Source organism: Bubalus bubalis, chromosome 15 (assembly GCF_019923935.1).
Source record: "Bubalus bubalis isolate 160015118507 breed Murrah chromosome 15, NDDB_SH_1, whole genome shotgun sequence".
Classification (NCBI taxonomy): Eukaryota; Metazoa; Chordata; class Mammalia; order Artiodactyla; family Bovidae; genus Bubalus; species Bubalus bubalis.
Genome location: NC_059171.1, coordinates 50,856,153 through 50,882,686, shown reverse-complemented (window position 1 = coordinate 50,882,686; position 26,534 = coordinate 50,856,153). Strand labels below are relative to the sequence as shown.

Here is a 26,534-nt window from a genome sequence, read left to right as displayed (position 1 = left end):
TTAAAACTAATTTTGTGTATCGGAATACTTGTTAGCAGTTAGCAGTTATTACAAATGTTTCTTAATGTTGTTAAGATTCAAGAAAGACAAGAAAGAAGAAAGAAAGAACGTGAAGAAAAAGAAGTATATGAAGCCAAATTAGAAGCTGAAATGAGAAGTTACAACCCCTGGGGGAAAGGTGGAGGTGGTGCTCCTCTGAGAGATGACAAAGGAAATCTGATAAGTATGTTATTTCTATTGATTTTTAAAAAATATTTATTTATTTGGCTGCATCAGGTCTTAGTTGCAGCATGTGGGATGCAGTACACTGATCAGGGGTTGAACCTGGCCCCCTGCAGTGGGAGCACAGAGTCCTAGCCACGGAACAACCAGGGAAGTCTCTGATTTGCTGTTTTTAAAAGAATCTAAGTTTAACTTTTAAAAGAATGGGGAGTAGAAAGAAGTGGGAATCATAGTCTGTAAGGAAAGGTCTCTTTTTATACAGCTTGATGCAGAAGAGGTATTTTGATAGTAAACATGATAGCATGTTAAAAAGCCTTTCTTCATTTATTATTATTACAAATTTTTCACCTTCTAATGATAATAACTCGATTGTAGAGAAAAGTTTATGTTATTGTTAGCAAGTTTTTACCCAAACCAGTAGTTTGAATTTTTTTAAGTTTTCTAGTAAAAATAATAAAATCCTTATTGCAATATTTTTAAACTAATAAGGTGTCTTAAGTGATCTGATGTAGTTGTGGAGAAAGTGAAAGTTAAGTCACTCAGTCGTGTCCGACTCTTTGCGACCCCCTGGACTGTAGCCCACCAGGCTTCTCTGTCCATGGGATTCTCCAGGCAAGAATACTGGAGTGGGTTGCCATTTCCTTCTCCAGGGGATCTTCCCAACCCAGGGATCGAACCCAGGTCTCCCACATTGCAGGCAGACACTTTAACCTCTGAGCCACCAGTTGAGCTCAGTTGTGGAATGTTATGTTTAATTCTTATATGCCATATACCCACACAATGCAGGGGCTCTCGACAAAAACCTGGGCTCAGAAATGTTTGGCAGATTGCAGAATTATATTGATTTATCTTTCAATTATGTATTCTTAAAAATGTTTCATCTAGAAATCACACAATGGGCACTTTGAAAAGAGACTTTTTGCAACTTGTTATATATGTTGGGATGGTCTTCAACTAGCTTAGAATAAAAGCAGAGAAAGATAATGGGTTTTTAAAAATCATTTAATTAGAAATGGAAAACGAATAATTAGAAAACCCATTAGAGTGATACAAAGTAAATTTGATGTTCTTCAGGTTTATGCTTTGTTGTAGGGATAACTGAGTGATGCAGTCAGAAGATATTGGGGGTTGAGTTACTAGAGTTCTTAATGGCTATGCCTTTGATTTTCTGTTAAAGATGGTTTTTTAAAAAAGATATATTAGAAGCCCACTTAGATTAATGAGGAAACTCTTTTCTTTCCCGATAGATTTATTCCTTTCCTATATTCATCTCATACTTTCTTCACAATTTTGAAGATTAGAACTCTTATTCTGTTTATAAATAAGATGATTTTAGGTGACCCATTAAATATGATTTAGGTGATCATATTTAATAAGATGATTTTAGGTGATCCATTAAATATATATTTAATTTAATATATAAATTTAATTTAGGTGATCCATTAAATGTGATTTAGGTGATCATATTTAATAAGATGATTTTAGGTGATCCATTAAACATATATTTAAAATTATATATTACTGCAATAAAATATATATTACTGGTTTTCCATTTATGGGTGGTACTGTAACATTTCCTTTGAAAGTAAAGGTATTTAAACGAAAAGTGGTCTTACAAAGAACTCCCGTTTTTCAGAGGCTTAAGGCAGTGTAAGTTACTTCTCACTTAAACTGCATTTGATGCTATTTGAGTGGTTCTCCAAGAGCTGACTTGGGAATCTGCCTCTTTCAGTGTGTCACTTGTACCATTTTGGAGTCTTTAATTTCTAGCTGCATAGACATGGTCCAGAGGATGGGAGAACAAGTTAAGAATTTTGATGGGGCCTGACCTAAAGGTGGAGAAATATCACTTTTGTCTTTGTTCAATTGTTCAAACCTATTTATAAGGTTCTAAAGTAACTTCTTGGGAGGCTGGAAGGGTTTCTTTATACCCAGGCGGAGGACATAAAATTGATAAGCATCTACCCAGTCTTTGCTATAATAAATTTAAATTATGAATTGATAGAAGCATAATAGTTACCATGAAGGAAGTGCTTATGTAACAGAAACTTTGGGAAACACTGGAATAATTTCCTAGAAGTTTCCAGCTTGCCTCAAAGATTATTTCCAGTTCAGAGAATATAATTATAATGTCCTATATGTGTTTAATTGGTGGAAGTGAGTAGGATAAGTATTTGTTATTGAATTATAAAATATTGTTTTAGAATTGCTTGACCTAACAGGAATGGAGCAAACCTTTCTGAGATTTTTATTTTTAATGGTAATATTTAGTTTGCTTATTTAATGCTTCAGTTATGCCATGAAATAAAAAAGGTGTGCTATTTTATCAAATGCAGTGGAACTGTTTTTTAATGGTATTTTCAAAGCAAGTAAACTTGAAGAATATGTTTGTTTTGTATTTAGCTGTTACATTTGAGAGAAGGAGAGGGAACCTAATTTTCCTATTATATTCCCAATATGTAGTAAAAATCAGTGTTTTCTTTTACTTCATTAGATGGCCAAGACCATATAACAGGGATTATGTTGGATGACTTTAATTCAGCTGCTGGCTTTTCTAATTACTCCTGTTTCGTCTTTCATCTTTTATTACAAAGAAATTAAAGAAATTGAATATTCACCATATTCTTAGCTCTCTGAGAAAGATCTCTTTGTAAGGTAGTTATTAATAAAATATCAAAATCTGTTACTCATACAATTTTAACACAGCATCAACCCTTTGAGAGTAAGTACCTCTCATTTTGATTATTTGTAATACATTTAACATCTGTTTCCTTTCTCAGTTTTTTTAAAGTTCCCATAAAGAAAAAACCAAGTATATTCTACAGTGAGTGAATGGATAAACTGTGGTACATTCATATGATGGGATGCTACTTAGCAGTTAAAAAAAAGAATGAACAGAACAATTTGGGAGGCTCCAAAGAGAAGACCTAAGGGAAAGAAGCCCTATTACATACACATATATTCTCAAAATACGAGGAGCCTGATAGGCTCCAGTCCATGGGGTCGCTAAGAGTCGGCACGACTGAGTGACTTCACTTTCACTTTTCACTTGCATGCATTGGAGAAGGAAATGGCAGCCTACTCCAATATTCTTGCCTGGAGAATCCCAGGAATAGAGGAGCCTAGTGGGCTGCCGTCTATGGGGTCGCACAGAGTCGGACACGACTGAAGTGACTTAGCAGCAGCAGCAGCAGAAATGGAGAACAAATCACTGGTACCAAGATTATGGCTGAGGACAGGGAATAACTATGATGGAATTTTGGGGGGGTGATGGGACTGTTCTGATTCCTGATTATGGTGATGTTACTTGACTGTGTATTAAAATTTTTAAAAATTGTACACTAAGAGAAAAAGTAAAAAAAAAATTAAAAATACTTAACCAGTTTGAAAGATAACAAAAATATCTCATAGTTCTAATTGATTAATAGCAAGATTGTTTCATGTATATTTGATTAGGTATTTATATATTTTTTATGTATTATATATGCCCCAGTTAGATTTATGTTTGTTTTTATGTGATTTATTTGGAGACAATTTGCATATGATACAATTGACCCTTTTAATGTGTCAGTCAGGGCTATAAGTCATTCAAAGGCTTGATTGGGACTGGAGAATCTGTTTTCTCTATGGCTCCCTCACATGACTCAGGAGGCCCCAGTTTCCTTGCCATGTGGGCTTCCCCTTAGAGCTCCTTAGAGTGTTCATTATGGAATGGTAGCTGGCTTTCTTCCAAGTGAGTGAACCAATAGATCTAGCAAGATGGAAACATAATGTCTTTTATGAAGTAGCCTTGAAAGTTTTATACCATCATTATGCAGAATCCTGGGCTTCCCTAGTGGCTCAGATGGTAAAGCGTCTGTCTGCAATGCAGAAGACCTGGGTTTGATCCCTGGGTTGGGAAGATCCCCTGGAGAAGGAAATGGCAGCCCACTCCAGTATTCTTGCCTGGAAAATCTCATGGACCGTGGAGCCTGGTAGGTTACCGTCCATGGGGTCACAAAGAGTCGGACACGACCAAGCGACTTCACTATGCAGAATCCTTGTCATAAAAAGTAATCCACACTCTAGAGGAAGGGACTAGAGCTCCATCTTTTAAGGAATGTTTATATAAAAAAAATTTATGAATATGTTTTAAAACTCCACATGATATTTTTTCATTAGGAATACTAATGATGTTGGGTAAATGTCACTGTGACTTGTTTTGAATTACTACTATTTGTTCTATATTTAGATAGTCAAAGTTCTGAGGTAAGGTACATATAAATATGGTTTTTATGGATTGTCAAAAATGTATACACTCTTTAAGTTCTCTACTAATTTTGAATTTATTTTGTAACATTATTTTTGAAAAATTTCTTACAAGTTTTGATAATCTTGTTTCTGTTTTCAGGTTACCAAGATAACCATTTAATTATTCCAGCTCTGGTCCTGTTGGTTCTCTTCATTTCTATTAAGCATATTAATTATAGGAATGTGTTTATTGAAATAAATGGCTTATTTTTTCCCTCTCAGCTGATTTGAATAGGATGCACAGACAAAATATAGATGCCTACCATAACCCAGATGCAAGAACATATGAAGATAAAAGGGCTGTTGTATCTCTAGACCAAAATTTAGCCACTTCAAATGCTGAGAACCAAGAAGATGCTGCAAATAAAAACTCAGGTTTTTAATCATATATATATATATATATATATTTACGTTTCTAAAGTTGTTCAGTAGCATTTCTCTTCTGTTCTCCAACAAAGTTCTTATTAAGATTTTGAGAATTTGGTTATTCTGAGTCAGAAAGCATAACACATTATTTATGTTATTTACAATAACTTTTCTATATAGGTATTTTGAAAAAATGAATAAAGAGATACATTTTGCTCCTTAATTATACTATGTATTTCTTCTCAGCTTTATTAGTTCTTATATATACTTTAGGTGCTGCTAACAGCTTCATTTTGCTAGTGGGAAGGACATTTCTTAAATAGTTTTCTTTTCTTTTTTTTTTACCCATACAGAGTTTGGTTCTTACACCCATAAGAATTAGTTTAAATTAGTGAGAACATACCAGATGTTGTATATGATAAATTATACAGTAAAATTCATTTTTTGTTTGTTTTATAAACATTTGCACTCCCTTATAAGCCACAGTGTACAAAGAAGTAAATAATTTACTTTGACTTCTTGTCACATCTCCCTTTCATAAGCATATACCTTTGATTTGGTATTAAACAGGGTCCTTTAAAGATTCTGTAAATTAAAGATTATTCAGTATCTTTATGACTTGCCAGGAAAATTTGTAATCATCTTTCTTTATCAAGTATATGTGAAAATATGTTACATATTTAAAATTCAAGTGAAGTTTAAAGAATATACTACCTTATACTGTATTTTGATGCCTATAAAAATAACCATTTATTTACAGCAAATTGAATTGTTAGGACTCAGAGTGAGAGCCAAATTAATAATTTCATCAAAAATTCTACTTTTTAGTAGTTCAAAAATCAAAACTAGATTCACTGTGTAAAAATCTACTGTGGCTCAAAGTAAGAAAATATTTTCTTATAATTAGAGTTTAAATAGTGATACAGGCTGTCCATGGAAGCAACCTACAGTACATCTCTTGAAGTATTCCAAAAGGCTGCAGAAATTAGTGCTACTATCAAAGGCTTGAAAAATGCAAGGCTAGTAATTCAAATCAGAGCTCACCATTTAGTCTGTCTGTTTGGCCAATAAGTCATATGTATTAAACATGTAAAAAAAATTTTTAAAAGAGTGTATGATCAGTCAGGGATATTTTGAAAGGACTTTTTAATACAGTGTTCTTGTCTAAAATTAAAATTTTTGAGAAAGCACAGAGTGTTTACTGTAAATAAATGGGGAATGTGACCAGAAGTCAAAGTAAACTTATTTTATTTCTTCGTACATCAAAACACCTTTTCATTTTATTTTAGAGAATTTTTTGCTTCTTTCTGATTACCATTATTTTTCTCTTCATTGGCTGCTTCTTCTGGAGCAGTCTGTATTGAGATCAGTGGTACAGACCCCTGCTCTACTCCTCTCGTCCACCCCCTGTATTGTTTGTACATAGTTCCTTCTTAGCTTAGAACTTTCTTTGTCACAGTAATAATACGTAAGGCATCTAGCTTTTCTTACTAAGCAAAAACACAGGAAAAATAGAAAGTTTCCATGATTCTTTCCCAAAAAAGAGCACAACCTTGATGACTGAATATGCGCAGCAGAATTTGTTATCTATTTTTATTGTGTCTAACACCAGGGTTTTGGTGCTAATTCGTGGCCAGGATGTGGTCAGGATGTTCTAGTTTAAGAAATCATAAAATGTTTAAATTCCCCTTTTTTGTGCATTGAAATTCCCTAAATTAACTTTCATTTCCTAAGAATTAACCTAAAATAGACTTTCTGAATGCAAAAAAACTATTGAGAGTCACCTAATTTGTTGCTATGCCATCATATATGTATATGAGTTTATGTATTTGTGTGTGTGTATTTATATACATGTGTTCACACATAAAATATACATATGTGACATGTAGTATTTTAAAGGCCTTAAGGGAGCTCAAATATGCCTGGAAGTTGAATATCTTCATATATACTTGAGATTCACTATCCTCTAATATTTTGTCTTCATTAGGCCTGTTTTAAAAGCTCTTGTTAATGTTTGTTGTTTTTCTTTTACTTCATGGTTTTTGGGTGAAAAATCATGTTTATAAAGTTCATACTAATTTGGATTAAATTTATTTTTTTGCTTATTATGCTTGAATGCATTTTCATTTTCTTTGTTTAGAGCATGTCTTTCCCTTTTGTTTTGTTTTTATAATGTTTTTATGTTTAAAGGAACTTATCTTGCCTGTCTCTAACAATATTTCTTCTCTAATTGCCTCAAAGGTTTAGAATTTGACAGATCTTAATGTGAAACAAACTACTCAGTTTTGTTTTTCTGATCAGCTTTTCCACCATAACCTAAGCTTTTAATGTTTAGGTATTGATTTGATCTATTCAAGTAAGCATTAGTAAATTTAAATACAAAGGAAAAGAGACCCAAATGACAGCTCAACTGCAAAGCAATTGGCTTACAACCACTATATGAGTGAGAGAAATAAATGCTTTAGATTGATGGTATAAGGAAACTAAAAAATGATATATTTTTATATAAATATAAAATGATATAAAAAAGTTATGTGAGCCTTAAATTTGCATACAATTTTTTTCTGCATTCAAAAGACTGCTGGGGTATACTTATTTTCCAGGCTGCTTTTATAAAATAATATGTTTCCTTTCCCAGAATGTTTAATACTATTTATAAATAACTTATATATAGCATATTTTTAATCTTCAAATTTATATCATTAATCTGATACAAATTTTTAAGTAAAAAGTATTGCAGTGATTAAAAGTCATTTTAATTTTGTAAAAATTAAAAATGTTTTTAGAGCTAATTTTCTAATCTGTGTTTTAAACCATGGATAGGAATCCACTGATTTTTTAAAAGCAATTTTAGAAATTTTTTATATGTGTATACATAATACATTTTAATGTGTACTTAAGCAGTATTCTTAAGAAAAGGATATTTACATCATACATAAGAACTTAAATGTGTGCTTTATAAATTTTATTTTAAAGCCTTTGCTGCAGTGAGAGTTGCTTAGGTTACTAACTTTTATGTTTCCTTGATGACTTTCAGATATAGCTATATTATGATTTTTCAACTGTGTATTAATTTTTTTAGTTTCACCATTTTTTCCCTCTCTTTTCATCTGGTCTTTAGATTCTAATCTTGGTCGTCTTCCGAGTTTAGCCTCTGGGCTTCCATATTTAGTGCCTTTTTTCAAAATTTGAATTTATTTAGCAAAGTCTTTATTCTTTAACCTTTATGTTTTCTAAGCACTGGCTAATGGTATGTTTTTGCAAAATTTCCTTTCCAAGGTCATATGCAAACACAGAGCTCTCCTTTTGCTCGGGGAAATATTTTTAGTGAGCCTCCAACTGAACTTCAGATTAAACAGCAGGAATTATACAAGAATTTTCTTCGTTTTCAGGTGAAATGCTTATTTGATCATGGTTTCAAAGTTTCATAAAAGTTTTAATAAACTTGCAAAGATTTTATCCACAAGATAAAATCCTCTTAAATTTAGAATAAATTCTAAAATGCCGTGCAGTTATCTAAAATATCTAATTCATATTAGATAGAAATTATATTATTTAATTTATATTATTATACTGTTTTACTTATATATGAAAAAGGAATAAGGAGACATGTTAGGTATACCAGTTGACTTAATCTTTTTAAAATTTTGTTAAATCATTAATTGTTAGAGAGTGCTGGAATTTCTAAAACTGAAACTCTTAAAATGTTCACCTATCAGGCATAAAATGAATCTTTCTAGATGTTTATGTGTTAATAGAAATAGTTTTTTTCTAAATGACTTTATATTCTTGACTCAGTTGTTTAGTTTGTAAGGAAATATTAAAAATACTCTCACATTTTGTATTTATTTGCTTCATTTATGTGTGTAAGCAAATTGCATTTAAAACACTAGAAATGCCCAGAGGAAGACACTTGAGCATCAGGTGTTTATTAAGCAAATGGGTTTATTGAACTCTTATACTGTGTCCACCCTTGGGATGGAGCCTGAGGTGAATGAGGTACCTGCCCATAGTGGGCTCACAATATTTTCTCTTCTTACCATCCTCCCTTCCATACCCACACTTACAACCCAGTGTCAGATTAATCCTTTGCCCAGGTTAATCCTCCTTTGATATAATTTCTCACACTTTTCTTCTTTATTTAAAATCTGTCAATAGCTTTTCTAAATAAAATGTCCATATTCCTTAGTCTGACACTTAAGGCTATCCAGTCTGATCCCAGCCTCTTAAATTCTTCTTAAAGAGAGTCTACTCAAATATGCCATCTTTCTGATCCTAATTATTATGGACTCTTAAATAAGGCAGTGACATAATGGATGTGGTCTTAAGGATAATTGATCTGGCAATACTGTTGAAGTATTTTGGGTGGATTTAAAGGACTGGAAGCATGGGTCACAGACAACTAGCCAATCTGATCACATGGACCACAGCCTTGTCTAACTCAGTGAAACTAAGCCATACTGTGTGGGGCCACCCAAGACAGATGGGTCATGGTGGAGAGGTCTGACAGAATGTGGTCCACTGGAGAAGAGAATGGCAAACCACTTCAGTATTCTTGCCTTGAGAACCCCATAAACAGAAAAGGCAAAAAGATAAGACACTAAAAGATGAACTCCCCAGGTCAGTAGGTGCCCAATATGCTACTGGAGATCAGTGGAGAAATAACTCCAGAAAGAATGAAGGGATGGAGCCAAAGCAAAAACAACACCCAGTTGTGGATGGGACTGGTGATAGAAGCAAGGTTCGATTCTGTAAAGACCAATATTGCATAGGAACCTGGAGTGTTAGGTCCATTAAGCAAGGCAAATTGGAAGTGGTCGAAAAGGAGATGACAAGAGTGAACATCGACATTCTAGGAATCAGTGAACTAAGGTGGACTGGAATGGATGAATTTAACTCAGATGACCATTATATCTACTACTGTGGGCATGAATCCTTAGAAGAAATGGAATAGCTATTATGGTCAACAAAAGAGTCCAAAATGCAGTACTGGGATGCAATCTCAGAAACAACAGAATGATCTCTGTTCGTTTCCAAGGCAAACCATTCAGTATCACAGTAATCCAAGTCTATGCCCCGACCAGTAATGCTGAAGAAGCTGAAGTTGAACAGTTCTATGAAGACCTACAAGACTTTCTAAAACTAATATCCCCAAAAGATGTCCTTTTCATTATAGGGGATTGGAATGCAAAAGTAGAAAGTCAAGAAACAGCTGGAGTAACAGGCAAATATGGCCTTGGAGTACAGAATGAAGCAGGGCAAAGGCTAATAGAATTCTGCCAAGAGAACACACTGGTCATAGCAAACACCCTCTTCCAACAACACAAGAGAAGACTCTACACATCTTCCAGCAACACAAGAGAAGACTCTACACATGGACATCACCAGATGGTCAACAACAAAATCAGATTGATTATATTATTTGCAGCCAAAGATGGAGAAGCTCTATACACTCAGCAAAAATAAGACCAGGAGCTGAGTATGGCTCAGATCACAAACTCCTTATTGACAAATTCAGACTGAAGTTGAAGAAAGTGAAGAAAACCACTAGACCATTCAGGTATGACCCAATCAAATCCCTTATGACTATACAGTGGAAGTGAGAAATAAGAGTTAAGGGACTAGATGTGATAGACAGAGTACCTGATGAACTATGGACAGAGGTTCGTGACATTGTACAGGAGACAAGGATCAAGACCATCTCCAAGAAAAAGAAATGCAAAAAAGCAAAATGGCTGTCTGAGGAGACCTTACAAATAGCTGTGAAAAGAAGCGAAAAGCAAAGGAGAAGAGGAAAGACATACCCATTTGAATGCAGAGTTCCAAAGAACAGCAAGGAAAGATAAGAAAGCCTTCCTCAGAGATCAATGCAAAGAAATAGAGGAAAACAATAGAATGGGAAGACTAGAGATCTCTTCAAGAAAATTAGAGATACCAAGGGAACATTTTATGCAAAGATGGGCTCAATAAAGGACAGAAAGGGTATGGACCAAACAGAAGCAGAAGATATTAAGAAGAGGTGGCAAGAATACACAGAAGAACGGTACAAAAAAGATCTTCATGACCCAGATAATCACGACGGTGTGATCACTCACCTAGAGCCAGACATCCTGGAATGTAAAGTCATGTGGGCCTTAGGAAGCGTCACTATGAACAAAGCTAGTGGAGGTGATGAAATTCCAGTGGAGCTATTTCAAATAATAAAAGATGACGCTGTGAAAGTGCTGCACTCAATATGCCAGCAAATTTGGAAAACTCAGCAGTGGCCACAGGACTGGAAAAGGTCGGTTTTCATTGCAATCCCAAAGAAAGGCAATGCCAAAGAATACTGAAACTGCTGCACAATTGCACTCATCTCACATGCTAGTAAAGTAATGCTTAAAATTCTCCAAGCCAGGCTTCAGCAATATGTGAACTGTGAATTTCCAGATGTTCAAGCTGGTTTTAGAAAAGGCAGAGGAACCAGAGATCAAATTGCCAACATCCACTGGATCATTGAAAAAGCAAGAGAGTTCCAAAAAAACATCTATTTCTGCTTTATTGACTATGCCAAAGCCTTTGACTGTGTGGATCACAATAAACTGTGGAAAATTCTGAGAGAGATGGGAGGAAATACCAGACCACCTGACCTGCCTCTTGAGAAACCTATATGCAGGTCAGGAAGCAACAGTTAGAGCTAGACATGGAACAACAGACTGTTCCAAATAGGAAAAGGAGTCCGTCAAGGCTATATATTGTCACCCTGCTTTATTTAACTTCTATGCAGAGTACATCATGAGAAACGCTGGGCTGGAGGAAGCACAAGCTAGAATCAAGATTGCCGGGAGAAATATCAATAACCTCAGATATGCAGATGACACCACCCTTATGGCAGAAAGTGAAGAGAAACCAAAGAGCCTCTTGATGAAAATGAAAGCGGAGAGTGAAAAAGTTGGCTTAAAGCTCAACATTCAGAAAATGAAGATCATGGCATCTGGTCCCATCACTTCATGGCAAATAGATGGGGGAATAGTGGAAACAGCATCAGACTTTATTTTTTGGGGCTCCAAAATCACTGCAGATGGTGATTGCAGCCATGAAATTAAAAGACACTTATTCCTTGGAAGGAAAGTTATGACCAACCTAGACAGCATATTAAAAAGCAGAGACATTACTTTGCCAACAAAAGTCCATCTAGTCAATGCTATGGTTTTCCCAGTTGCCATGTATAGATGTGAGAGTGGAACCATAAAGAAAGCTCAGCACTGAAGAATTGATGCTTTTCAACTGTGGTGTTGGAGAAGACTCTTGAGAGTCCCTTGGACTGTAAGCAGATTGAACCAGTCCATCCTAAAGGAGATCAGTCCTGTATATTCATTGGAAGGACTGATGCTGAAATTGAAGCTCCAGTACTTTGGCCGCCTGATGGGAAGAACTGATTCATTGGAAAAGACCCTGATGCTGGGAAAGATTGAAGGCAGGAAGAGAAGGGGATGACAGAGAGTGAGATAGTTGGCTGGCATCACCAACTCGATGGACATGAATTTAAGCAAGCTCCGGGAGTTGGTGATAGACAGGGAAGCCTGGCTTGCTGCAGTCCTTGGAGTTGCAAAGAGTTGGATGTGACTGACTGACTGAACTGAGGGTAGAATTTAGGGAAAAAGAAAGAAATCTTGTCATTTTGTAGTCTTTTGTTGTTTGTAAGATAGGTTTAAATATATTTTCTTATTAAACCTCACAACTCTCTGAGGAAGGTATTACTATTTTTATTTTAAGACCAATAAAAGGCTGAGGCTCACCTGTGGTGGCAGACCTAGCACGTTGACCCCAAGTGTCCTGACTTTAAGTGTCATACCTAGAGATTCCACACTCTCCAGTGTCTTTCTTCTGGGAAAAAACTAGTAGTATTGTGGGAAACTTTGACTTACTAGTTTCAGAATAAGTGCAACCTTCAGTTCTCCCAGCCTATAAAATGGTGGTTTTTGTATTTTTCTTTTAGGAGTCTGTTAAAATCTCCTGCTTTCCCTCCAAACAAAATCTATTCCAGAGCTCCAAAAAAATGTAAAATAGCTAAATGGTATTTATTAATATCAACAATATAGTGTCAGACAAAAAGAATCCCTAAACTTAAGTGTTAAAAGAAATGTTACAAAATGTTCAGATCTGTGCATAAAGATTCAAAGGAAGCCTTAGCTCCATGTCTGCATAAATAGGTTTTAACACTAAAAAAGTTATACCATTATTAGTTTTAGTGCAGCAGAAGTCTTCATGTGCTTCAAATTTGGTGAATAATACATGTGAGTGTTTAGATGTCATTTTAAACTGCAACTTTAAAAATAATTAGCAAGTTTAATAAACTATTTGCAGGACCATTGAACTACTTTTGTATTATATGGTTTGCAAACCATTGACCTGAGCAATAACTTTTCTCTTTCTGTTGAAGAGCTGTGTGGCATTTTTGTTGGAATGATATTTCTGTGAATTCATTAGGTGTGAGATCATTTATGATTGTGACCCATTAATGGTGAAGTGACCTGGTGATTGTGATTATTTTTTTCATGGAGGAAAGAAAGGGAACTGAGTGTTCAGTGTGTGGTTTTATTGTATGGTTCATGAATGATGTTTTCTTTAGGGCTATTGTAATTGAGGAGGTGATTACATACACACCACTTAGTCCTAAATATTAGGACTGTACATATTTAAAAGGTTTGTGATAAATGTTGGAAAAAGCCCTAGCGTGTAAAGTTGTGGCATAGGTAAGAAGACTGGAGTTCTTATAGCTCAAAAGTTTGACAGCAGTAAATATAGCAACCTTGAGACTAGAGGAAATGCAGACAAGAACTCTTAAAATATTGTGAATAGTCATGATCAGTCCATACTTAAGAGGGATAAAAATTTATTGATATCCTTAAACCAGCATCATGAATCCTCAGGTCCCATGCTGTCATTCTTCTCTGTCTCATTCATGAAGGATGTAGACTATCTCTCAGAGTCTTCTTCCTGTCACATCTTAGGCTTTGCCTTATAATATTCACCTAGAATACTCAGCACTGCAGGTTGCAGGTGGCATTCAAACAAAACTTAATTATGAATCCTTGTAGCTGACATCTTCATATACCTTACATCTCGTCATTAGAAAGGAAATAAAGGCTATTCTAGGGATTTCTGCTTAAAAATGGTTGCTAAAACATTTCACTGCTGTTTCAGGACACTAGTCGCAAGGAACTTTGAGACATAGTAGTAGTAGTCATTATAGAATAACATAATCATTAATTACTAAGTATTGGGCCTTCTACATAGGAACTTTTATGTTTTTTACATACATATTTTCATTTCAATCTTTGAGCAGTACTTTGAGATATAGACATTAGTAACTCTTTTTACCAAATGACAAAACTGAACCAGAAAGTTTCATAAGGTCTGTGGGAGCTGGAATTTTACTTAGAGCTCTTATCATTATATCATGGGGCCTCTCTAGTACAATACAGGAAACTGAAAAATTTAGGAACTTATTTACAAAAGCAGGATATAAAGGTTGAATTCATAGGATAAAAGGGTAAATTAAGTGGTATTCTAACTTTTCAGTAGTTTTAGAAAATAATAACTAGATTTAATTCTTTAGATTGAGGAAAAGAAGCAAAGAGAAGAAGCAGAGCGAGAGAGATTAAGAATTGCTGAAGAAAAAGAAGAAAAACGGCTTGCAGAACAGAGAGCTCGAATCCAGCAAGAGTATGAAGAGGAGCAGGAAAAGAAAAGGGAGAAAGAGGAGGAGGTGCGTTTTTTCCTACTCTCTTTTTCTGCTTAGTCTGAGAGTGAACTCCTTACTTTGACTTGAAAAGATACCTATTACTCACAAAGGAGAACAGTCTTGGAGTACATTTAGAAAATAGCAGATCATTATGCATTTGTAGATGTTATTTTATAAAAATGAAATACTAAATTAAGAAAAGAGATAAATGATGACTTTTTTTATAGCCAAAAAATAGTTTAGACTGACTAGCATGTTGTAATATTTTAGATGCCTAATATTTTATTATTAAGCAGACCAGTATGTCATCTATGGGCTTCCTTGATAACTCAGCAGTAAAGAATCTGCCTGCAGTGCAGGAGACACAGGTTTGATCCCTGGGTCGAGAAGATCCCCTGGAGGAGGAAATGGCAACCCACTCCAGTATTCTTGCCTAGAAAATCCCATGGCCAGATGAGCCTAGTGGGCTATAGTCCAAAGGGGTTGCAAAGAATTGGACACAACTGAATGACATGAGGACATATCATCTATACCCTCCGTTTTATCTCTTTATTTCACACAAATATGAATGAACTGAATGTGTGTATGGAGTATGTATTTTTTCTTTATTTTAAAGCAAAGACTGAAAAACGAAGAGCTTATTCGGTTAGCTGAAGAAAGACGAAAAGAAGCAGAAAGAAAGAAGAAAGAAGAAGAAGAAAAACATAACCTACAACTTCAGCACTACTATGAAAGAGAAAACGTGATTGGGGAAGATACAAAGGTAAGTTTCAGACAAAAATGTCTGTGGAACCCATTGTTTAACCCATTTTCCCTGTAAAAGTAGAGTGGTCAGCAAAAAGAGAGCACAGGAGGTGCTTTTGTGTCTACTTTCATCATGGTGCTTTTCTGGGTGCAGTGCACTGAACTTCTGTACTAGATGATGTCACTGTGCTTTGTGGTATTTTCCCTGCTGGGAACAGAGTAGTCTTGTTCCCATGGTCCATAGACCAGCACCCTATGAACTGTTCCTGATAAGATTGAAAGTGTTTGGAAACTTTCATAGCAATTTGTCATTATAATTTAATGTCTGTTGAATCTGTTTAAAAAAAAAAAAGTTGGGTTTGGATTTTGTAACATCTGTTAAAAGTTTTTATTTAACTAGTACAGTTGACCCTTGAACCAAGCCCAGGGGTTAATCCATGTGTGTAATTGATAATTGGCCCTCCATACTTGCAGTTCCTACATGTCTGTGTAATCAGCCCACCACTGCCTGTAGTACTGCAGCATTTGATACAGAAAAATCTCTCTGTGGAAGTAGACCTTTGTGATTCAAACCTGCATTGTTCAAGGATCAACTATAATTCATTCTTACTCTTTTATGCATCTGTCCATGATGGATTGGAAATTAAAAAAGAAACTTGTGGCTCACTGCAGATTGATTTGAAGTCCATGTTTCTGAGATGGGGGTTGATTCACCCTTAGGTGCATGAATCTAAGTTATTAGACAGGTGTTTTCTCTCTAGAAAATCAGTTGGCCCTTATGAAAATCCAGTTCATATCTCTGCTTATATTTCATAGCTGTATTTAAAATTTAGTCATGTCCATCTGTTGTGCAACCCCATGGACTGTAGCCCACAGACTCGTCTGTCCGTGGGATTTCCCAGGCAAGAATACTGGAGTGGGTTGCCATTTGCTTCTCCAGGGGATCTTCCTGGCGCACGAATCGAGCCCACATCTCCTGCATTGGCAGGCAGATTCTTACCACTGAGCCCATAGTATCACTAGGGACTTAATAAAAATTCATCTTCCTGGTCTCATCTACAGTGTAACTGATTTGTTGTTGTTCAGTCACTAAGTCATGTCTACCTCTTTGACCCCACGGACTGCAGCACACCAGGCTTCCCTCTTCTTCACTGTCTCCTGGAGTTTGCTCAAACTTATGTCTGTTGAGTCGGTGATGCCATCCAAGCATCTCATCCTCTGTCTGCCCCTTCTCCTCCTGCCCTCAGTCTTTCTCAGCAGTATCTGATTTACTAAGTGTGATTTAGTAACGCATAGCGGTTTGGATGCAGTTGGCTTGTGAACCATATGTTGGAAAACCCCATATCTTATAGGTTTAGCCCAATTTAATTTTGAAAATATTGTTTTCAGAAATTTAGATTTATGCAGACATTATTTCTTCTAAGTAGAGTTGACAAAAAGATTACTTGGAACAACAGACTGGTTCCAAATAGGAAAAGGAGTACGTCAAGGCTGTATATTGTCACCCTGCTTATTTAACTTATATGTGGAGTACATCATGAGAAATGCTGGGCTGGAAGAAGCATAAGCTGGAATCAAGATTGCCGGGAGAAATATCAATAACCTCAGATATGCAGATGACACCACCCTTATGGCAGAAAGTGAAGAGGAACTAAGAAGCCTCTTGATGAAGGTGAAAGAGGAGAGTGAAAAAGTTGGCTTAAAGCTCAACATTCAGAAAACGAAGATCATGGCATCCGGTCCCATCACTTCATGGGAAATAGATGGGGAAACGGTGGAAACAGTGTCAGACTTTATTTTTCTGGGCTCCAAAATCACTGCAGATGGTGACTGCAGCCATGAAATTAAAAGACGCTTACTCCTTGGAAGAAAAGTTATGACCAACCTAGATAGCATATTCAAAAGCAGAGACATTACTTTGCCAACAAAGGTTCATCTAGTCAAGGCTATGGTTTTTCCTGTGGTCATGTATGGATGTGCGAGTTGGACTGTGAAGAAGACTGAGCGCCAAAGAATTGATGCTTTTGAACTGTGGTGTTGGAGAAGACTCTTGAGAGTCCCTTGGACTGCAAGGAGATCCAACCAGTCCATTCTGAAGGAGATCAGCCCTGGGATTTCTTTGGAAGGAATGATGCTAAAGCTGAAACTCCAGTACTTTGGCCACCTCATGTGAAGAGTTGACTCATTGGAAAAGACTCTGATGCTGGGAGGGATTGGGGGCAGGAGGAGAAGGGGACAACAGAGGATGAGATGGCTGGATGGCATCACTGACTCGATGGACGTGAGTCTGAGTGAACTCCGGGAGATGGTGATGGACAGGGAGGCCTGGCATGCTGCGATTCATGGGGTTGCAAAGAGTCGGACACAACTGAGCGACTGAACTGAACCTAACTGAGTGTGCTGCTCTGGTGTATTTATGGTGTGTTTTGGTACACTGTTCAATATATAATCTTCTGCAGATAACGTGAGCCATTTCTGACTGGGGCAAATATACTCTTTGAATTTCTCACCCCCAGGTTTTATGGTTATAGAAATAAGTATTCACAATTTGAATTTTCTGAAATATTGTTTAAAGGGAAATCTATGAGTCAGATCTATATTTTTGTTCTATTTTCAGTGTTCCAGGAACATAAGGCTAATATCCTTCATTCTTAGGATATATAATTGGATATATATTTTCTCAGCCTTTTAAAATATATCAGTCAAGTGTCATATCACTCACATTTTTAATTGATAAAGTTTGTTTTTTAGAGCAGTGTTTGGTTTATAGCAGAATTGAATGGAAAGCAGAGAATATTTTATTGTAAAATTGATTATTTGAAAATGAAAGTTGTTTTTCACAGTTCTGCTTCTGCCACTTATTACACCTAAAAAAATGCTTCAGTTCAGTTCAGTAGCTCAGTTGTGTCCGACTCTTTGCGACCCCATGAATCGCAGCACGCCAGGCCTCCCTGTCCATCACCAACTCCCGGAGTTCACTCAGACTCACGTCCATCGAGTCAGCGATGCCATCCAGCCATCTCATCCTCTGTCGTCCCCTTTTCCTCCTGCCCCCAATCCCTCCCAGCATCAGAGTCTTTTTCAATGAGTCAACTCTTTGCATGAGGTGGCCAAAGTACTGGAGTTTCAGCTTTAGCATCATTCCTTCCAAAGAACACCCAGGACTGATCTCCTTCAGAATGGACTGGTTGGATCTCCTTGCAGTCCAAGGGACTCTCAAAGAGTCTTCTCCAACACCACAGTTCAAAAGCATCAATTCTTTGGCGCTCAGCTTTCTTCACAGTCCAACTCTCACATCCATAAATGACCACAGGAAAAACCATAGCCTTGACTAGATGGACCTTTGTTGGCAAAGTAATGTCTTTGCTTTTGAATATGCTATCTAGGTTGGTCATAACTTTTCTTCCAAGGAGTAAGTGTCTTTTAATTTCATGGCTGCAGTCACCATCTGCAGTGATTTTGGAGCCCAAAAAAATGAAGTCTGACACTGTTTCCACCGTTTCCCCATCTATTTCCCATGAAGTGATGGAACCAGATGCCATGATCTTCGTTTTCTGAATGTTGAGCTTTAAGCCAACTTTTTCACCCTCCTCTTTCACTTTCATCAAGAGGCTTTTGAGTTCCTCTTCACTTTCTGCCATAAGGGTGGTGTCATCTGCATATCTGAGGTTATTGATATTTCTCCCAGCAGTCTTGATTCCAGCTTGTGCTTCTTCCAGCCCAGTGTTTCTCATGATGTACTCTGCATATAAGTTAAATAAGCAGGGTGACAATATACAGCCTTGACGTACTCCTTTTCCTATTTGGAACCAGTCTGTTGTTCCATGTCCAGTTCTAACTGTTGCTTCCTGACCTGCATATAGGGATATGTAATTTTATGACTGTTTTATAGTTTAATTGTGATATATCAGAAAGTTTTAGAGCAGCTTTGTTCCTTTTAATGCATTTTACCCTCAATTTTGAAATTATTATTGCTAGCTGTTATTTTTTAATATATGTAGGCCTAAAATATATTTGTCTACTCTTTTAGTTTTTACTTTTTTGTCTGCATTTTTAATTTTTAGTCTGTATATTTTAATTAGTTGGAATTTGTTTTTTATCCTAATCTGAGTTATAATCTTAATGAGACATTGAATCCATTTATGTTTATCATAGCCAACGTATTTGATCATATTAATTGAATTTCTGACTTTTTTGTTTGTTTTTGTTTCCTTGACAGTTAATTGTTCGTTATGTAGACTATGCTTTCTTTGCTTCATTCTTTGCAGTCCTTTAGAAGGTTTAATTTGTTGCTATACTTCTGCTTGTGGTCACCTAGAGTTTCTTTTTAAATTTTGTCTCTCCTATATTTCTAATTGTATTAGTCATTAGTGAAAGTAATATTTGATTTTGTACTATGCAGAATGAACAATTTAACATCCACCTTTAGAAATACACATTTAAATTTTTACCCAGCCAATCATTATTGCGTTTTGTTGGGAGTATTTGTGTTTCCAGCATTTTGATTTTAATATGAAGTTGGGAGCTGTTAGCTTTATTACACAATGATCTGAAACCCTGTTTTCTTCTCTCATGGAGATGCAGAGCTCTGCTCAGACCCTTGATGTTCCTGGTGACAAGGGAATCTAGATTTTAGAGACTGATTTGAGCTGATTTATATGATTTTCTCAGAAAGGGTTTTTGTTTCTTTTTTGTTTTATCCTATATCTTTTTATTATTAAGACAGTTTTTTACTTTGGCTATATTTTTTGTTTTTGCTACTTTCCCAATATCTGGTATGCTAATGCTTTACTTCAGTTTGTTGAATTTTTTAATCCTAATCTGATAGTCATATTCTTTAATAAGGATATGTAAATCCATTTGTTTATCCTAACCAATATATTTGATCTTACCTAGTTTAATTTCTGACTTCTTGGGTAGATATGTTTTTTAATGGAAGGTAGTTGATTTACAATATTAATATATTGGTTTTGAGTGCACAACATAATGATCTAATATTTTTATAGATTTTTTGGTAAATATTTTATTAAATTAAAGCAACCTCTTTGGTGGTCTTGTTAACTATTAGGGTTGTGTGTGTTTGCATATGTGTACGTATACATGTATACATGTATATGTGTGTGTATGCACACACAAACATGTTGGGGTATGTGTATACACACATAGACATATGTTGGGGAGTATGTGTGTATATGCATATATATATATATATTTCCCGTCCCTCTCCCCACATTAGCACTTGAGACAGCCTTCTCCTGTGGTTCCTGCTCTTCAGAATAAGATTGCAAGCAGACTCCAAAGACCTCCTTCAGTTGACAGCATTATAACTTCCTTTACTCAGGTATATGTTTTTTCTTTTGATTGTTCATCTAAGATTAAGGGGATTGAATGCGATTTTCTTATTCATCCTAATTAGCTAGATTACTTTTTTCAGATCTGAAACATAGGTAATGTTTACATTAATTTGTCTGTTTCTTCAGTTGTAAATGGTAATACTTATAAATGATTAAACTTTGGTGCCCCAAAGTTTAAATTCTTTTGACAGCTCATAATTTAGCATGTGGCTCTTGTTCAGGTCCCTCAGGAAGGCTTTTTCTTTGATGATATATCTACTAGCTAGTTGTAGTTACACTAATAAAGTCCCTTGTACTTTAGACTGAATTACAATTAAAAGACAGCCAGGAAAATGTTCCAGAAAGGGTTGATCCTTGAGTTGACTCTTGAAGAGTGAGTAGGAATTTGCCAAAAAGAGGATGAGGAAGAGCAGCTTCCAGCACATGCAGAATCTTGGAGGGAACTGTAAGCCACGTGGCAGCATGGAGAATACATGATTTGGTCTGGCCTGATAATGCCTGACCATGACGTAGGGGAGGTGAAGGTTAGAACACATGCAGGGTGTTGTATGGAGTGCTGAGGGGCTTGACTTCATTCTATAGGATATCAAAGAGGCCAATTACTAGAATAGACAAAGGAATGTATTAGAATGTCTTCCTCAACCCCACCCTCTGTGGTTCTGATTTAGTAGGTCTGTGGTCATGTATGGTGTTCATGTAATGTTTTAAGTAGGAAAATGACACGGCCGTGGTTGTCTTGCATAATGTTCTCTCAGGCAGTGGTATGGAGATGCATCATGGAGGTGGAGCAAAACTGTAAAGTTAAGATGCTTTTGCAGAAGTTCAGATGTGATTTTGAGGACCTAAACAGTGGCAGTGACATTAAGAACTGAGAAAGGGTGACAACTTCAAGATGTTTGTGAAACACAGATAGTGGTATACTGACTCTGTGTGGTGGGTCGGAGTCAATGACGACTTTATAGGGTAGGCAGTTGAAAATACAGGTCGTGGCCAAGGAAAGAGCTCTGCACCGGATTTGTAGTTTGTAAACTACTAACATTACTGCCTAAGTAGTACGATTGTCTCGTGTGTGTTCAGGGGAAGTAGAGGGCTGAGGATCTAACAGTAGAGAATTATCACCACTTATAGCAAGGAAATAAAGTGTCAATGATAGTAGTTGCTACTAGCCAAGTAAAACAAGGGCTTAAAATGCCCATAGAATGCATTGCTGAGTGATCACTTGGTAGGAGCTGCAAAGGCAGTAGCTGCGAGGTGAGGAGTGAATGGGAATAAGGAAGCAGGTGCCATACTACTGCACATACTTTTTTTTTTTTTTTTTTTTAAAGAATGGCTGTGAAGGAAGGAGAGAATGGATGATAGATAGTGAGTGATGAAGGGTGAGGTTAGTTTTTTAAGCACAGCCTGATAGAAAGGTGGTAGAGAAAGAAGAGTCAGGGATGGAGGAGGTGGGGGTCCCCTGTCAGATACAGAGCACAGGTGAGTGTACTGTCTTTGGCTGGGGCAAGGCCGCTCCCATTGCAGTGGGAAGAAAAAACAGATGTAGGTAAGTTTATAGATAGATTGGTTGGGAATCTGGTTCCTCTTATGTTTTTTGTTTTATTTTTTTAGTTCCTCTTTTAAAGCTTCTGAGTAGGGAAGACATATACTGACTTTATCTTTGTCGTGATTGTTAAACAGGACAGTTCCATGTCCATGGCACAATCTCCTCCGGTACCTGCCAGGAAAAACCAGCTTCGTGCAGAAGGTAGAGCTGACTATTAAACCTGTAATCTAGACTGTTTCCTTTTTTCTAACTTTTTATTGTTCTGAAAAATAAGAATCACAGAATATTGCAAAATAGTACAGAGAGGTGCTGTGCATCCTCCCCGTAGCTTCCCTCAGTGGTGCAGTATCACAACCAGGAAATTGACATTGGCATGCTCTACGGACCTGCGTCTGGTTTCACTTACACTAATTTATGTGTTTGTGTGTGTAGTTCTGTGCATTTTTATCATGTGTAAATTGTGTAACTACCACACAATCAAGGTTACAGAATTGTAACCTTGTGTATCATACACATCCTTCCTTTGTGTATCATCACAAAGGAACTCCCATTTTGCTGCCCCTTAATAGGGGAAGGCAGTCTCTCCCTCCCCTCAGGAATGTTTCTAAATGTTTGAAATTCTTGTATTGTCAGAAGTGTGTTTATGGGTTAATGTTATTATTAACGCTTAATAATGTCCATACAATACATCTATATATACAGCCTTAAAAATAACTTTCCATAAAAATATAACTGAGCATTTTAGCTTTATAAGTCAGGTTATGTTTAGTGTTTAACCTTTTATTCATGTACCTCTCTTATTTTTCACTTATTGATGGGAATTTTCAGAGGAGAAAAAAAATGTAATTATGGAATTATCAGAAATGAGAAAACAGCTTCGTAGTGAAGAGCGACGTCTGCAGGGGCGGTTACTACACATTGATAGTGACGACGACGTTCATATAAGGCAAGTTCTGAATTCCATAGTTTTGTCTGTTCTTGTATTCTTTTCTGTCAGAATCAGGAATCAGAATCTGTCCAGCAATTTTACAGTTTTGGAACAGGATTAATTATCATAAACCCTCATCTATTAGACTTTTGCAAGCTTGAAAAAGGTGTTTAATGGATTATTGGTGAAATTGTAATGATTGAAAATAGCTCTCCACCCCCATCCCCCCAGAAGAAATAAGCTAAATAATTATAGTCTAGTGGAGGGACTCACTAGGTGGTTCTAGTGGTAAAGAATTGGCCTGCCGATACAGGAGACGCAGGAGACATGGGTTTGATCCTTGGGTCAGGAAGATCCCCTGGAGGAGGAAATGGCAACCCACTCCAGTATTCTTGCCTGGGAAACCCATGCACAGAGGAGCCTGTCAGGCTGTGGTCTGTGGGGTCACAAAGAGTCAGACATGACTAAGCACATTTCACAAGCAACAAGCAAGGGAGGGACTCAGTACAACTAATACAAAATAATGTGTGATATCTTTAGTCTCTTTGTGTTTGTAGTATATGGTATATTTTCTTTCTTTTCTTTTTTGGCACAAGAGCTCTTTCTTTTAGCTAATATGCTATTTAATTCACATTCTTGAATTTTATGTAGATAAAGTTGCCTTCATAAAATGTTTCATTACAGTTGTGAAATCTATTCACTGTAAAAATATGGGATATTTAATGAATATTGATTTAACCAAATGTAAAATATTTAAGTTGAGCGTTTTAATTGTCCCTCTGTACTGCCAGTAATGTGTTTATGGCAGTGGTGATGACAGTGGTAGTATTGATAGGAGGAAGAAAGAAAAAAAGAAAGAAGTAGGACTTTCTTAAGGCAAACCAAGAGTCTTATCCCTAACCATGACATTTTTAATAGGATTAGACAGTGACAAATCAGTAGTGGGAACAGGCCATTCTTCAAGCTCTGTCTTCAGGACAGATTGTCTTAACTACAGAGAAATCACTGCATGAAAAATAATTGACTAATTTAGGACTCAGATGGATTCAGAAGTTGCTTCATAAGCTAATCTAGGTGATAAGGAATTCCAAGATAGGAAAGTGATAGTTGAAGAAGACATAGACTCAGTTCAGTTCAGTTCATTAGCTCAGTCGTGTCCGACTCTTTGCGACCTCATGAACCGCAGCACACCAGGCCTCCCTGTCCATCACCAACTGCCGGAGTCCACCCAAACCCATGTCCATTGAGTCGGTGATGCCATCCAACCATCTCATCCTCTGTCGTTCCTTTCTCCTCCTGCCCTCAACCTTTCCCAGCATCAGGGTCTTTTCCAATGAGTTAGCTCTTTTTATCAGGTGGCCAAAGTATTGGAGTTTCAGCTTCAACATCAGTCCTTCCAATGAACACCCAGGACTGATCTCCTTTAGGATGGACTGGTTGGATCTCCTTGCAGGCCAAGGGACTCTCAAGAGTCTTCTCCAACATCACAGTTCAAAAGCATCAACTCTTTGGCACTCAGCTTTCTTTATAGTCCAATTCTCATATCCATACATAGACTAGACAATTAATAAACAATCTCCTTACCTCCCCTTTTTGGTCTTAAAACGTCAGGCATAGAAGCTTGGTCCTTGAAGGGAAAATAATAATAGGAGAAAACTTCAGAGATGGAATAACCAAAGACAGTTACTTTTTAAAACTGTTTTAAAAATATTTTCCTTCAACAGTGTATTGTTTCCTGAAATATTTATGTTCCAGCAAAATAGCTTACAGACTATCAAACACTTCTGATCATTTTTGCCAAAAGGCCTCATAAGTTTTCTAAAGCAATATTCTTCAAACTGTAGGTTGCAGTCTTTTAGTAGCTTGTAAAATCAATGCAAGTGGGTAACTACCACATTTTCTTTGAAGAGTGTTTATCTAAAAAAAAAAAAAGTTTATTTTGGCATAATTTTAGATCACAGGAAAGTTGCAAACATAGTTTCTATAGACCCCTCACCCAGTTCTCCCTATTGTTAACATCTTACATTCACAGGATGTTTGTCACAACTAAGAAGCTGACATTGGAATATTAACCACAATCTAAATCCCAGACTTTATGGATTTCTCCAGTTCTTCTATCAGTATCTTCTTTCTGTTCCAGGATTTAGTCAGTAAAGGGCACCACACTGCATTTAGTTGTCATGTCTCCTAGTCTTCTCTGATCCAGGACAGTTTTTCAATCTTTCCTTGTATTTTTATGACTGACAGCCTAGGGAGATATTGGCTGGCTGTCCTATAAAATGTCCCCCAGTCTACATTTGTCTGATGTTTTCTCATGATTAGGCCAGGGTTAAGGGGTTTTGGAAAGAATAACACAGGGTAGCCTTCTCATCACATTGTATCAGGGGGTACAAGATGTGCATATGATGGAACCACTAAGTTTAGCACACTCTGGGAATAAGCTTTATCTCCTGGAGAGGGTGTTATCTATGTATATTTAGAATTCTTCTGTTAGAATTCTTCTATAAGAAAGAATGTCCCTTCTCCTCTCTTTGTTTAGTTATCCAACCATTTACTTATATCACTGTTGTTTCATGTACATTTATTTTGTACTTTTTTGTTATCATCCAGTGTTATTTGTGGCATTGCTTACTTCCCTCATGGCTCAGACGGTAAAGCGTCTGCCTACAGTGTCTACACTGCGGGAGACCCGGGTTCAATTCCTGGGTCGGGAAGATCTCCTGGAGAAGGAAATGGCAACCCACTCCAGTACTCTTGCCTGGAAAATTCCATGGAAGGTGGAAGCTGGTGTTTTTTGAGCACTTTTTTACTCTGTTGCTGCAGGAGGCTCCAGGATCCTCTTGTGTATTCCTTGCCTCTGCCTTGGAATCAGCCATTTCTCTAAGGAGTCCTGGTTCCTCTTGGAGAACTGTGTCTATAAACCAGGCTCTTGGTGGACATAGCTAGATAATATACACATGTATATATACTAAGTCATAAACATCTGTTATTGTTGTGTCTATCAATTTGCATATTATCAATTTGTATATGCATTCAATTATACTGATATTTATGACTGTAGTCCAGGATATGGTAGGATTTTAATGTAGCATGTTAACCTGCATAATTATGCTTCACTTAGATTTTTGTTAGCATTCTCTAGGCGTGTTCTGGCTAAGTAAACAAGGTGAGGAAATGTCAAGATATAGACTGGCTAGGTAATGGAATGTTAACCCAAGGTGGTAATTTTCAACAAAGAATTCTTCTGTAGTCGGTCAACTACTTTGAAGTAATAGGTCAGTATTGGTTTTCTATATTTACTTTCAAGATGTTATAAATGCCTTAACTGTTGCAACTTTCCATATTCCAGACATGCATATT

General features: G+C 36.5%; 1 protein-coding gene across 14 annotated transcripts in view; it reads left to right on the top strand.

The window, feature by feature from the left end:
• The window catches only part of CSPP1 (centrosome and spindle pole associated protein 1), a 112,221-nt gene that overhangs the window by 65,482 nt on the left and 20,205 nt on the right, over window positions 1-26,534 (top strand). For 12 of the 14 annotated variants that reach the window (XM_044928707.2, XM_045162807.1, XM_044928709.2 and 9 more), the window contains 8 exons: window positions 76-223; window positions 4,735-4,887; window positions 8,158-8,270; window positions 14,480-14,629; window positions 15,222-15,368; window positions 20,586-20,690; window positions 22,381-22,447; window positions 23,075-23,192. In XM_044928707.2, the coding sequence (XP_044784642.2) occupies window positions 76-223; window positions 4,735-4,887; window positions 8,158-8,270; window positions 14,480-14,629; window positions 15,222-15,368; window positions 20,586-20,690; window positions 22,381-22,447; window positions 23,075-23,192 (1,001 nt within the window). The remainder of the gene's footprint in view (window positions 1-75; window positions 224-4,734; window positions 4,888-8,157; window positions 8,271-14,479; window positions 14,630-15,221; window positions 15,369-20,585; window positions 20,691-22,380; window positions 22,448-23,074; window positions 23,193-26,534) is intronic. The other 2 variants (XM_044928713.2, XM_044928712.2) reach the window with 1 other exon arrangement.